Source organism: Oncorhynchus clarkii, chromosome 5, assembly GCF_045791955.1.
Source record: "Oncorhynchus clarkii lewisi isolate Uvic-CL-2024 chromosome 5, UVic_Ocla_1.0, whole genome shotgun sequence".
NCBI classification, from domain to species: Eukaryota; Metazoa; Chordata; class Actinopteri; order Salmoniformes; family Salmonidae; genus Oncorhynchus; species Oncorhynchus clarkii.
Window position 1 is genome coordinate 25,565,434 of NC_092151.1, and position 13,684 is coordinate 25,579,117.

The 13,684-nt window shown below is 43.5% G+C and overlaps 1 protein-coding gene across 1 annotated transcript in view; it reads left to right on the forward strand.

Annotated features, from left to right (window-relative positions):
* LOC139408569 (neural proliferation differentiation and control protein 1-like) overlaps nt 1-13,684 on the forward strand; it is a 37,810-nt gene that overhangs the window by 10,947 nt on the left and 13,179 nt on the right. The window contains exon 2 of the mRNA XM_071152621.1: nt 9,472-9,621. Within this exon, the coding sequence (XP_071008722.1) occupies nt 9,472-9,621 (150 nt within the window). The remainder of the gene's footprint in view (nt 1-9,471; nt 9,622-13,684) is intronic.

Genomic DNA, 13,684 nt, shown 5'->3' on the forward strand with positions numbered 1-13,684 from the left:
TATCTGGTGAGGACCTGCCTTACAACAGGCCTACAAGCCCTCAGTCCAACCTCTCTCAGCCTATTGCGGACAGTCTGAGCACTGATGGAGGGATTGTGCGTTCCTGGTGTAACTTGGGCAGTTGTTGTTGCCATCCTGTACCTGTCCTGCAGGTGTGATGTTCGGATGTACCGATCCTGTGCAGGTCTTGTTACACGTGGTCTGCCACTGCAAGGACAATCAGCTGTCCATCCTGTCTCCCTGTAGCGCTGTCTTAGGCATCTCACAGTACGGACATTGCAATTTATTTCCCTGGCCACATCTGCAATCCTCATTCCTCCTAGCAGCATGCCAAAGGCACATTCACACAGATGAGGAGGGACCCTGGGCATCTTTCTTTTGGTGTTTTTCAGAGTCAGTAGAAAGGCCTCTTTAGTGTCCTAAGTTTTCATAACTGTGACCTTAATTGCCTACCGTCTGTAAGCTGGTAGTGTCTTAACGACCGTTCCACAGGTGCATGTTCATTGATTGTTTATGGGTCATTGAACAAGCATGGAAAACAGTGTTTAAACCTTTTACAATAAAGATCTGTGAAGTTATTTCGATTTTTATTAATTATCTCTGAAAGACAGGGTCCGGAAAAAGGGTGGCTTCTTTTTTTTGCTGAGTTTTAGTTCTGATGTCTTCACTGTTATTCTACAATGTAGAAAATTGTAAAAAAATAAAATAAAAAAATAACAATTGAATGAGTAGGTAGGTGTGTCCAACCTTCTGACTGGTACTGTTTATTTCCACACTATGGGGTTGGAATAAAATTGTGAAAAGGCCGCTATTCAGGAACAAATTATTTCACTTTCTTGTCATTTTTAGTCATGTTGTGAGATTGTGTGACCGTGAGTATGTGCTTGCACTGTAAATGTATTTAAACAGGTGCTGTGTGAGCCTCAAGGGCTATCTTTGCTTCTTTGACACATTTGAAGGACTTATCAAGAAAGTGCCATTGCTACAGACTCTTGTCAGGCCTTTTCAGGGTCATGGTTGAATCACCAGACTGAACCTAAATCATGAAAATAGGAACAGCTTGGTCTGATAGGGACTTTTTTGCACTGAGTTTTGAAACCCCCCCAGTAAACCAAGCGAAATTGTCCGGCCTTCTAGGACTATAATGCGTAATGACGGTCAGCTTTAACAAATACAGTTAGGCATCCCTTCATGAAAAAAATACTATAGTATGCAAGGGTATAAATACTGTAGTATTACTATATTTATATACTACAGTATTCATTTTAGTGTTTTTGCTGACTTTACGGTAATATATGGTAGTATTTACTGTAGTGTTTTTTTCGCTGACATTACTGTAGTGTTTACTATAGTGTTTTTGTTTTATTATCTTTAACATAGAAGTCAAAAGTTAGGGAACACAGTATTTGGTATATGCTTGGCATGTAGGTTTCTCACTCATAGGTGACACAAATAGGTAATATGGGAAGGGGAATGGGCAGTGTTTATGCAAATGTATAAGTACTATAGTAAACTAGTATTTTTATGTGGGTAGTTCTTCTGTTCTATTTCATAGCATTTTTTTATGTCTTTTTGGTTGAAACATGTCTTTGACATGACCATTGTTATAGAATTTAACTAAATAAATAATACTCTGAGTACTGGCTGTTTGTTACATGGTCTATCTATATTTTCTTAATCAATTTAAATTGGGCTGCGATCAACGACTTGATCGTCCTTGCTGTGTAAAATATAAAAGTGACACTTCATATACAGATGTAATCATACACTGTGTATCCAAGAGACTGTCTGAAACAGATAATCATATCCATTTCAAAGGTATCTTCAGTCCATCATGAGGCTGCTGGCTGTAGCCACTTGACGTGCATGGCTCAGTTCCTGTTTAACTAGAGACAGGAATTCCACACAATGGGACAGCATAACCCTGCTGCCCTTTCAGCTTCCTGCACCCCCTCTCACGCCACTGCACCAGTCTATACTCAACCCCCACACACTGGTAGAGTACATAATAAGAAGTGCTCTGAGACCAGGTGGGGGGGAAAGTACAGTTACAGTAGGCGTCTGTCCAAAATGGGTCCCTGTATAGCGCAATACTTTTGACCAGGGCACATAGAGTTCTGGACATTCCTTACTGGGAAGGGCTATACGGGCACCCCCGGTGCCCAAATTGATGGCGTATGTCGCGCAACTGAGAGTCGAGTGGAGACGAATGGATTCGGTTCTGTTAGTCGTCCTGAAGAGCCCTCCCAGCTGCATAGCTAGTTTATGCTGGCTAACTGGCAACAACATTAGCATGGCATTAGTTAAAACGGGTAAAATAAAATAGTTTATTTCAATGGACAAGGGAGAAATAACTTGTTACATGCCAATTAGCTAATGTAATGACAAGTGTAACGGTGTTGTATTGAGGTGCTTCTCACTGCTGCTTTCCACTCGGTAGCAGTTGCTTCACCGGGCAGCTGTGTCGCTGTAGGTAGCTAATGTGGAAATGTTGTTCCATCCCACTTGATTTTATTTAGAGTAAGATTACAGAAATAACACAAGAAATAACTTGTAATATTGGTAGTAACCACCTGGATGTCACCGTGATACAGTCTACTGCTCAATGGGAAGAGTTTGCGCTGCAAGCCAGCAAAACAACATGGAACAATGTGCCTATCAGTCCCGCTTGCCGGGCACTGCTCTCCTGCAGTAACTTACTGTAGAGGGAAGTAGCTAGATATTGTAGATAATATCAGGCCAGGGTGACAGTTAAAGCAAAAGTATTGCTTTTGTAGTCTGAAAAAAAAAAATAAAGATTCTGAACACTCCCAAGTCCCTACAAGTCCAATTCTAGCTGACGTTTATAGAAACAAGCAAAACTACACTGAACAAAAATATAATCACAACATGCAACAATTTCGAAGATTTGAGTTCCAGTTCATATAAGGAAATCAGTCCATTTTAAATAAATGTATTTGGCCCTAATCTATGGATTTCACATGACTGGTAATGCAGATATGTATCTATTTGTCACGAGTACCTTTGGAAGAAAAAAAAGGTAGTGGTGTGAATCAGAAAACCAGTCAGTATCTGGTGTGACCACCATTTGCTTCATGCAGCGCGACATCTTCGCATAGAGTTGATCAGGCTGTTGATTGTGGTCTGTGGAATGTTGTCCAACTACTTGTCAATGGCTGTGTGAAGTTGCTGGATATTGGCGGGAACTAGAACACGCTGTCATACAAGTCGATCTAGAGCATCCCAAACATGCTCAATGGGTGACATGTCTGGTGAGTATGCAGGCCATGGAAGAACTGTACAATTTTCAGCTTCCATGAATTGTGTACAAATCCATGTGACATGGTGTCGTGAATTATCATGCTGAAACATGAGGTTATGCGGTGGATGAATGGCACAACAATGTCCGTAGCTTATACCTGCCCATACCATAACCCCACCATGGGGGCACTCTGTTCACAACGTTGACGTCAGAAAACATCCAAACGCGCTGTCTGCCATTTGCCCGGTACAGTTGAAACCGGGATTCATCCCTGAAGAGCACACTTCTCTAGCATTCCATTGGCCATCGAATGTGAGCATTTGCCCACCGAAGTTGGTTATGACGTCGAACTGCAGTCAGGTCAAAACCCTGGTGAGGATGACGAGCACGTAGATGAGCTTCCCTGAGACAGTTTCTGACAGTTTGTACAGAAATTCTTCAGTTGTGCAAACCCACAGTTGGTGGCTGGTCTCAGACGATCCAGCAGGTGAAGTTGCCGGCTGTGGAGGTCCTTGGCTGGCGTTGTTACACATGGCCTGCAGTTGTGATGCCGGTCGGACATACTGCCAAATTCTCTATGGTAGAGAAATTAACATTAAATTATCTGGCAACAACTCTGGTGGACATTCCTGCAGTCAGCATGCCAATTGCACACTCCCACAAAACTTGAGACATCTGTGGCATTGTGTTGTGTGACAAACTGCTCATTTTAGTGTCCTTTTATTGTACCCAGCACATGGTGCACCTCTGTAGTGATCATGCAAGAGTCTAAGCCCTGTCTATGTCAGAGGTGTACTACTAAGCTATATGTAATTGTTTTAAGAAGATCATACCAAGGATCATTTTACTATTTGATTTGGAATTGTAAAACCCCTTGAAGTAATCAAACATTTTTGGCCTTATAGATATTAGCCCATACAAATGCATTGAATAACATATTCACTACATGGAACAACAGATGGTCCCCCCCAAATGTTCAGAAGTGTCTGTCCTATATCTGAGATACAAGAAAGATCATGATTTTTAATATATATTTTTACATGTATTAAAACACCTTATTTGTGTCACTAAACCATCTCCGTATATACTATACTTCCGTAAAAAAATGTGTGGGCGTTCTAGTGCAAGCTAACCGACATGTACATGTTTGTGATAGTCTCACCTTTACGCAGAGGGGTCATATTAGTGTGTAGTCCAAACTGTTCGGACGCTACAGACAGAAGTTGGCAGATCGGCTGTTCTGACTTCAGACAAGTCCAAGACGCTTGTGGGGGTCGTAGAGCAAAACGGAGAACACCATCTTGTTCATGAGTCTCGTCTTTCCACAGAAGGTCATAACAGACTGGTTTTTGAGATGTCTCATGGACTGATAAACACCGCTGTAGATCTTTCACCTCAGATGCGAAAGTGTGACATAGGCAGATGCGAAAGTGTGACATAGGCAGATGCGAAAGTGTGACATAGGCAGACGCGAAAGTGTGACATAGGCAGACGCGAAAGTGTGACATAGGCAGATGCGAAAGTGTGACATAGGCAGATGCGAAAGTGTGACAGGCAGATGAGATGGATTGAGGCGCATCTTATGCAAAAAAAATGGATCACAAATCAAAATCAAATTAATTATGCACGCTCAAGTTTTATGTTTGTTTTTTGTTTTATTTCTTGTTTGTTTCACAAGAAAAAATATGTTGCATCTTCAAAGTGGTAGGCATGTTGTGTAAATCAAATGATACACACCCCCCCCCAAAAAAAATCCATTTTAATTCCAGGTTGTAAGGCAACAAAATAGGAAAAATGCCAAGGGAGTTTCGCAAGCCACTGTAAATAGTCCGGTGGCCATTAATTGTTCAGCAGTCTTATGGCATGGGGGTAGAAGCTGTTAAGGAGCCTTTTGGTTCTAGACTTTGCGCTCCGGTACCGCTTGCCGTGCGGTAGCACAGACAACTGTCTATGACTTGGGTGACTGGAGTCTGACCTCCTCCTCCTTTTCCGCAGCAACCAGTGATCCGGGTCAACAGCATCAATGTAACAGTATAACTTTAGACCGTCCCCTCGCCCATACCCGGGCTCGAACCAGGGACCCTCTGCACACATCAACAACAGTCACCCAAGAAGCATTGTTACCCATCGCTCCACAAAAGCCGCAGCCCTTGCAGAGCAAGGGGAACCACTACTTCAAGTTCTCAGTCAAGTGACGTCACCGATTGAAACGCTATTTAGTGCGCACCACCGCTAACTAAGCTAGCCGTTTCACATCCGTTACAGTAGCACTGAGTTTGCCGATAGATAGCACATTTTCCTCCAAAAACTTACTATGACTGATACAGTATGTCTCACTTCATCTGGATAAGAGCTTCTGCTAAATGACAAAAATGTAATTGTATAGGAGGCCCACTCCAATCCTCCTATGCATTGATTGGTGTAATTTGCCAGCGTTTCTCATGACTTCTGATGATACCACCTTAAGCCAATAAACGGTCAACATTGCCACATCAGTGTTTTTCACCATCTGTGGTACACATGTCATGGCACTGTTTGCTGTTCTGCCCTTCTTGGAACTGTTTATGATTGCACAGCCTGGCAGGCAGCAGATGGCTAGAATAGTCATTTTTCATGTCTCATATCGACTTATTCTGGTGTTACATAACTGTATTTACACCTCTGGTCCCACCTGACCGAATGGTTCTCTCTCTCTCTCTGTGTCTCTGTCTCTATCTGCTTCTCTCTCTCTCTCTCTCTCTCTGCCTCTCTCTCTCTCTCTGCCTCTCTCTCTCTGCCTCTCTCTCTCTGCCTCTCTCTCTCTCTGCCTCTCTCTCTGCCTCTCTGTCTCTCTCTCTGCCTCTCTCTGCCTTGTCTCTGTCTCTCTCTCTGCCTCTCTCTCTCTCTCTCTCTCTCTGCCTCTCTCTCTCGGAGATCTTCATGTTTCCTAATTAGTGAGGGGTGTAGGAGGCATGGTGAAGTGACAACCTGGCCTATGGTTTATTGATATTCTCTCCTTCTGTAATCACATTGTGTTTGTGGCGATCGACAAGATGAGGACAAAAAGGGAAAGTGTATAGGACGCTGTCTCACAGAAGACCCTATAGACAGTGCATATTTTTCCCTTACATAGTGCACTTCTTTTGACTAGAGCCTTTCAGTGTCTCCACACATGCCTCGGTAGCGATGCTCTAGCAATGAGCTCTTCTGTATTAAGCCTCTCCCTCCTCTCTTTCTCTCACCATTCTTTCTTTCCACCCACCTCAGTCGCAGGTTTAATGAAGTGCCTTAGGTGTGACTCAGACTATTCTCCTTTAATTGCTTCATGCTGTGGTATCTTGGGCTGATGATGCACTTAGCTCTTAATTCACTACCATTATGACCCACAGCGAAGAAGTGGTGCTTCAGCTGGGAAAGATGCACTTGGTGTGTGTGTTAGTAAAGCTTAAAGATCCGTATTCAGGGCTGCAATTTTCTGTGCAACCATTAACTTCCTGCTTTAAAAAAAACTACAGCAGAACTGCAGGCTAATGATACTTACACCACAGAACATACAGAGGCAACACAGATATAATGATCTGAACAATGCTTTCAGATATATTTATTTGGTACTGCACTAAGTATACCAAACATTAGGAACACCTTTTGTCTCGCCCATTCACCCTCTGATTGGCACACATACACAATCCATGTCTCAATTGTCTCAAGGCTTAAAAATCCTTTAACCTGGCTCCTACCCTTCATCTACACTGAAGTGGATTTAACAGGTGACATCAATAAGGGATAATAGCTTTCACCTGGATCCACTTGATCAGCCTATGTCATGGGAGGACAGGTGTTCTTAATGTTTTGTATACTCAGTGTATGCTGCCATAATGACATCAGTCAAGCCAGACAGAAATATGTGATATGGAGCAGTAAAGAGAGATGGGTGTCGTTTTATAAAGTAAATAGTTCCTTGTCTGAAGACGCACTGCATTTTTTTGTCATGATCTGGGTCCCATTGTGTGAATGATCCAGGTGACACCTTGGCACTCTGAACAAATCCTCAGATCAAGGAAGAGCAATAAGAGTCAGAGAAGAAGAAAAAAAATGATCTGGCACAATTTGATGAAAATAACCATGGATGGAGAGAAGTGGACAGACAGATATATATATATATATATATATATACACGAAGGGAAGTTGGGATTAAAATCCTTCAAAGGGCAGGATATGTGGCCTCCAAAGCCACATCACATGTGGGAGCAGTCAACAGTGCATGATCCCAGTGTGGCCTGGGTAACATAAGCACTGCCACCTTCAGAAGGACAGGCCAGTGAGTAGGGAAGACAGGCAAGCTGGAGGTGGGTGGCATAGTGGTGCACTCCTTAAGTGAAAACACCAATTATTTTATACACACACGTAATACTCAGGCCGTGTCCGAAAACCCGTACTTGCATTCTAAATAGCCTATGCATGAACATGAGCGATCTAAGTGATATAAATGCCAGGATGTCGTACACATCTAGCAGAATTCGCTGCACACTATTAAGGAATAGAATCGTCTTTCGAGACAACGGCTGACAATCAGCTGAGGGGACCCGCTATACCAAAATTAACGAATGGCGGGAATCAACGAGATTGCGGATTAGATGACGCATTGTCAGTAGGATGAGCCTAGTATGCTGATATTTGTTTCTTACTGCATTCATTTTTACTAAACAGTATGTTGTAAGATTAGTACACAGTATGCAGTAAGTAGTGGGCAATACAGATTTTGGACACAGCCTATGACATACCCACATACAGCACAGGAGGTTGGTGGCACCTTAATTGGGGAGGACGGGCTCATGTTAATGGCTGGAGCGGTATAAGTGGAACTCATTATATAGCCATTCTAATGAGCTGTCCTCCCTGTAGCAGCCTCCACTGACATACAATACACACTAACATAAACACTACTGTGACTCACACCTCCTGATGTCAGAGATCCTGTTGCCATGGAGGTCATTATGGCAACAGATGTAGTTCTGCAGCAGCCTAGGGGGCATGCGTTTCTATGAATACCCTCCTTCTGTACTGTGCACTTGTAAAAGCCCATGGTTACTGTACCACTCTGGGGCGGCAGGGAGCCTAGTGGTTAGAGCATTGAGGCAGTAACCAAAAGGTTTCTGGATCGAATCCCTGAGCTGACAAGGTAAAAATCTGTCATTCTGCCCATGAATGGCAGTTAACCCACTCTTCACCGGTAGGCCGTCATTGTAAATAAGAATTTGTTCTTAACTGACTTGCCTACTTAAATAAAGTTTTTTTTTTAATTGTGAAACTCTGCCTCTTTAAGCCCTGATAGGCTGCTAAGTCTATTGCTATGTCCTTGCCTACCCTCTACAACAAAATGCACTTTGTGACCCACTTTCTGTGTGTGTGTGTGTGTGTGTGTGTGTGTGTGTGCCAATGCTTACACTTTAGATATCTATTGTATGGCTAGATAGGGATGTTGATAATCACAGATTGGAGAATTATTCAAGCATTCATGCTGTCAACCTGGTTTATAATCCTGATCATCAGAACATCATGATCTAGGCCTTGAAGGTATAATTGTATATTCTTTCAATCATTTTGATAGATGACACTGCAGGTTGGAAGGACGACCTTTTCTAAGGTCAATTGAGCCAGGGAACAGGTGAAGATGTTTGAGTGTCACAGGAGGTTGGTGGCACCTTAGTTGGAGAGGATGGGTTCATGGTAATTGCTGGACTGCAATAAGTGGAATGGTATGAAATACCATTCGCTCCGTTCCAGCCATTATTATGAGCCGTCCTCCCCTCAGCAGGTCTCCTCAGTTCCCTGGTAACTGTTTTTAAATTCAGCACAATGTGAATACAATAGCTTGGGTCTGTGTCTGAAAACAGAGTTCTAACCAATACATTATGTTCATGCAATGAAGACAATAGCACAGTCAGAAGGTTTTGCTATTCGAAATCCCTCTACATTGTACATAATAAAATGTTGTTTGCCACTGGTGCGTCAATTCATCTTTAATTCAATCAGTTGTCATGACTACATGGCATCTTGTCATCTCCAAGCAGCCTCTTTTGTCATGACACCTGGGGGATGATGTGACACACTCATGTTCCTGTCCTCTCACACACACTCCATAAGAATCATGATGACCATAATTCAGTATGTCCTGTTAGAGGAGGTGAGCAAAAGTGTTATCTAACGCCTGGCTCTCTTTTTCTATTTAGCTGGGGGTAAGTGCCCATACCACATAGACTGTGCCCGTGAGGGGCGGCACTTCTGCAAACCTGGCACCTCCTACTGCGGCCCCTGCCTCACCCCATTGGAAGAGAACGAGGAAGGACAGTGTGTAGCAAGGAAGAGGCGCCATCACCATGGTATGTTGGTCTAGATATTACACACACATTATGCACACTCAAAAAGCCCCACAATCTCCATTATAATGTAGGAAAGCAAGGGGATTTGGGTAATTTACGAAATATGTTATTGAATTTATTTGATGAAGCTGCTTCAACAACACAGGGTCATTTTCTACGTATGTTCAATGAACATCGATCATCATCCTTTCCCTGGTTGTGGCTGCATCCCAAATGGCACACTATTCCCTACATAGTGCACTACGTTGACCCCTTTGTAGTTTACTATGTAGGGAATAGAGTGCTGTTTGGGACACAACCTGTGTTAAGCTACAGATCTCTGAGCATCCAGACATGGGTTATGGGGTTAGGTCAAACGCAGTGGTTCATGAGCTGATGCAGAGAGGCTGCCGTTTAATTGGATGCGTGTGTGTACGTGTGCCTTTGTCCGTGGCGTAGCCATGAGTAACTAACTCTGTGCTTTAAGAGTGAGCATAGTGAGCCACAGTGACACAGACAGGAAACCCTCACTGCTCCTCTTTCTCCTCCTCCCTCACTCTCCCAGTCCCCCTCCTTGCTTGCTGCATTCACTCTCAATCTCCCTCTTCTATATTTATTTGATACCCCTTTTTTTTACTCTATCGCCTTCCTTATCAATTCCTCTCCCTCCTTCTCCCTATTGATCTCTTCATTCCTCTCTTTCCCTCGATCTCTTCAGCTCTCTGCGTCAATCTGTCCTTATTTCTCCCTCTCTCTGTGCGCTGTAGTTTGATCCTGTGTTTCTCTAATCCCTGCTCCTGCTGCCCACAGACAGATGACCACCGCATTTAATCACCCAGATTACTGCATGCATCTCTCTCTCCTGCATATCTCACTCTCTCTATCTCTCTCTCTCCCTTCCATCTCTCTCCCTCTCCCTTTCTCTCTGTTACTCTCCCCTTCCATCTCTCCCTCTTTCACTCTCTCTGGCTCCTTCATACAATCTAATTTCATTCTGTAAAAGCGTTGCTCCGTGGAAATAAATAAAAAAAAAATATTGCCCAGTGATTTTACAAGGCATGCCATGGTTTGTGAAAGATATTGAGGGAGAGGAGAAATAGAGAGGAAGAGGGAGATATTATCTCTTACCCTGCCACCTCTACCTTGTCTCTCTGTGTGTGTGTGTGTTTCTCTCTCTGTGTGTGTTTCTCTCCAGGATTAATAATTTAGTTGGGTCTGCAGCAGAGGACATTAGATTAGGGGTCACGGCATCACACAGAGAGATATGAGGACATTAGATTAGGGGTCACGGCATCACACAGAGAGATATGAGGACATTAGATTAGGGGTCACGGCATCACACAGAGAGATATGAGGACATTAGATTAGGGGTCACGGCATCACACAGAGATATGAGGACATTAGATTAGGGGTCACGGCATCACACAGAGAGATATGAGGACATTAGATTAGGGGTCACGGCATCACACAGAGAGATATGAGGACATTAGATTAGGGGTCACGGCATCACACAGAGAGATATGAGGACATTAGATTAGGGGTCACGGCATCACACAGAGAGATATGAGGACATTAGATTAGGGGTCACGGCATCACACAGAGAGATATGAGGACATTAGATTAGGGGTCATGGCATCACACAGAGAGATATGAGAGAAAGAAAAATAAGAGCAGATGAAAAGGAGAGCGAGAACTTTGTGGAGGGAGTTTATCAACCTAGGAGCATCTAATTGGCAGAACTTCTGACACGAAGCAGAAGCGGTGTGTGTGAAGTGTGTATTGTGAAGGCTAGGTCGTTGTGGTGGTGTGGTATGAGTGCTACAGACCACTGGGCTAGGTTACATAAACCTGTGAGGGCTGGCTAGAACAAACTGACCCTGTGGGGAGCCTACCTTGTGGTCAGAGACTGCTGGCTATGTCTGAAATACTACCCTATTTCCTATATCGTGCACAGGTTAGTGTTTTTTGTCATGAATCTTATTCTGGAAGCAGCTCTGCAGAGTGGTCACTAGCTGGCACAACCACAAAATTATAAATTTAGAATTTTTTTTTACCTTACCCTAACCTGAACCCTAAACTTAACCACACTGGTAAGCCTAATGCCTAACCCTAACCTTAAATTAAGACCACTTTTTCATGAATCTTTAAAATATAGCCAATTTTGACTTTATAGCTGGCCTATCAAACGGGAAATCGCTCAGTTCTGCATCCAGGACAACCTGTATATAGCACACTGTTTTTGACCAGGGCCCATATGGTGCCATTTGGGATTCAGCCCCCATGTACAGGATGAGGTGTACATCAATGGAGATGTGCTCCTAATCAGAGCAACCTGGACACGTCACCATCCAAAGCCTTACCTTTTATGTGCTAAACATATTTGTGCTTATTTTTTTGCAAGATCTTATCTCCATAGGCTGTGTCTATTGAGGAAGCTTATGGATGTTTTTTCCAGTACACATGTAGACAGAGGCTGTTGTCCATGGAGAGATGAACCCATCCAGACACAGCAGGACCAGGGAGAGGCTTATGTGACCCAGTGGAGCCGAAACGGATACATTATTAAATCTAACAACTCGGATGTCTTAGATTATGTATGAGAGAGCAACAGGATGCACATCAGTATACACCACAGGAGGTTGGTGGCACCTTAATTGGGGAGGACGGGCTTGTGATAATGTCTGGAGGGGAATAGGTGGAATGGTATCAAATACATCAATCACATGGTTTGATGCCATTCCATTGGCTCCGTTCCAGTCCTTAAGAGCCGTTCTCCCCTCAGAAGCCTCCACTGGTATACACAAAATAAGCAAATACACTCTTCACAGCAACATGTAATACACACATTTACAAATTGACACAAACGCAAACACACTCGCATACATGAGCATACACTCTCTTGTTTTCTCTTTCACACGTGCACGCACACACACACACTAATACACAGATATTTGAGTGTAGGTGCCATGCTTTGTAGGTAAAGTTGTCATGGGTAGGTTCCACAGGAGTCTGGTGAGGGGAGGACGGCTTATAATAATGTCTGGAATGGAGTGAATGGAATGGTATTAAGCACTTGAAACTGTGTTTGATACCATTCAATTAACTCTGTTCCGGCCATTACTATGAGCCACCCTCCCCAATTAAGGTGCCACCAGCCACCGGTGGTAGGTACAATATGTATCTTCTCAGAATGGGAAGAGTAGTACTGTTATTCACTGGTTTTACAGTGGCCGCCATGAGGAGCAGAGGCGAGAGGGTAGGTCAATTACAGTAGCTAAGTCAGTACAGTTAGTGAACAGTACTCTTTGTGTGTGTAAGACAAGCCTGTGTTTGACATCAAGGCATACACTTCCATAGGTAAACACTGGAGCTATGGGCCCTGTCTGGTAATAAGGCTGGCAACCAGTCAGGAGAACTGGATATGTATACACACAGTATGTACTGAGGGCAGAGCTCTACTCAGAAACAGGGACGTGTGGTCATCAACAGCAGGTAAAGCTGTGGTCAAACTGACCCCTCCATAGTCAGACATAGAGGCTAATAATAGATCAGGAGCTGGACATGGGGAACAGGGAGACCCTCTAGAGATGGGGTGCGGGGAGGGATGATGCATAGGGGGCTAAGCAAAGCTAATGAAGCTCTCTAATGGAGCCTAATGACAGCTGTTGACAATCCATTAGGAATCAGGCATGTTATTCAATGCCATGCTATTGGTTGATTCAGTGTGGAGCTCTGACTATGTTAGTCCTGATGGGAAATGTGTTGAGGAGTCGTTGAGGGGTAGTGATGCTCATTTAAAAATAGTGCAGTCCTTTATTTCAATATTCTGTTTAACATGGTGACTACTAGGGTTGATGGAATTTGATAGACACCTGTACAAGGGACAATACTCTTGGGAGTTTGGTGTTCAGGAATTATTCACTTGAAAATGTGTTTTATGTAGCTACGATGAGTGTCACCATGGAGAGAAAAATGGGTTGTTGCAATGTTGAGGATGGAATAGTTAACCAAGACATGTTATGGATGTTGACCAAGTACCTCTGACCCAAATATAGGCTTGGGTCAACAGGCTTTACCATGTGTG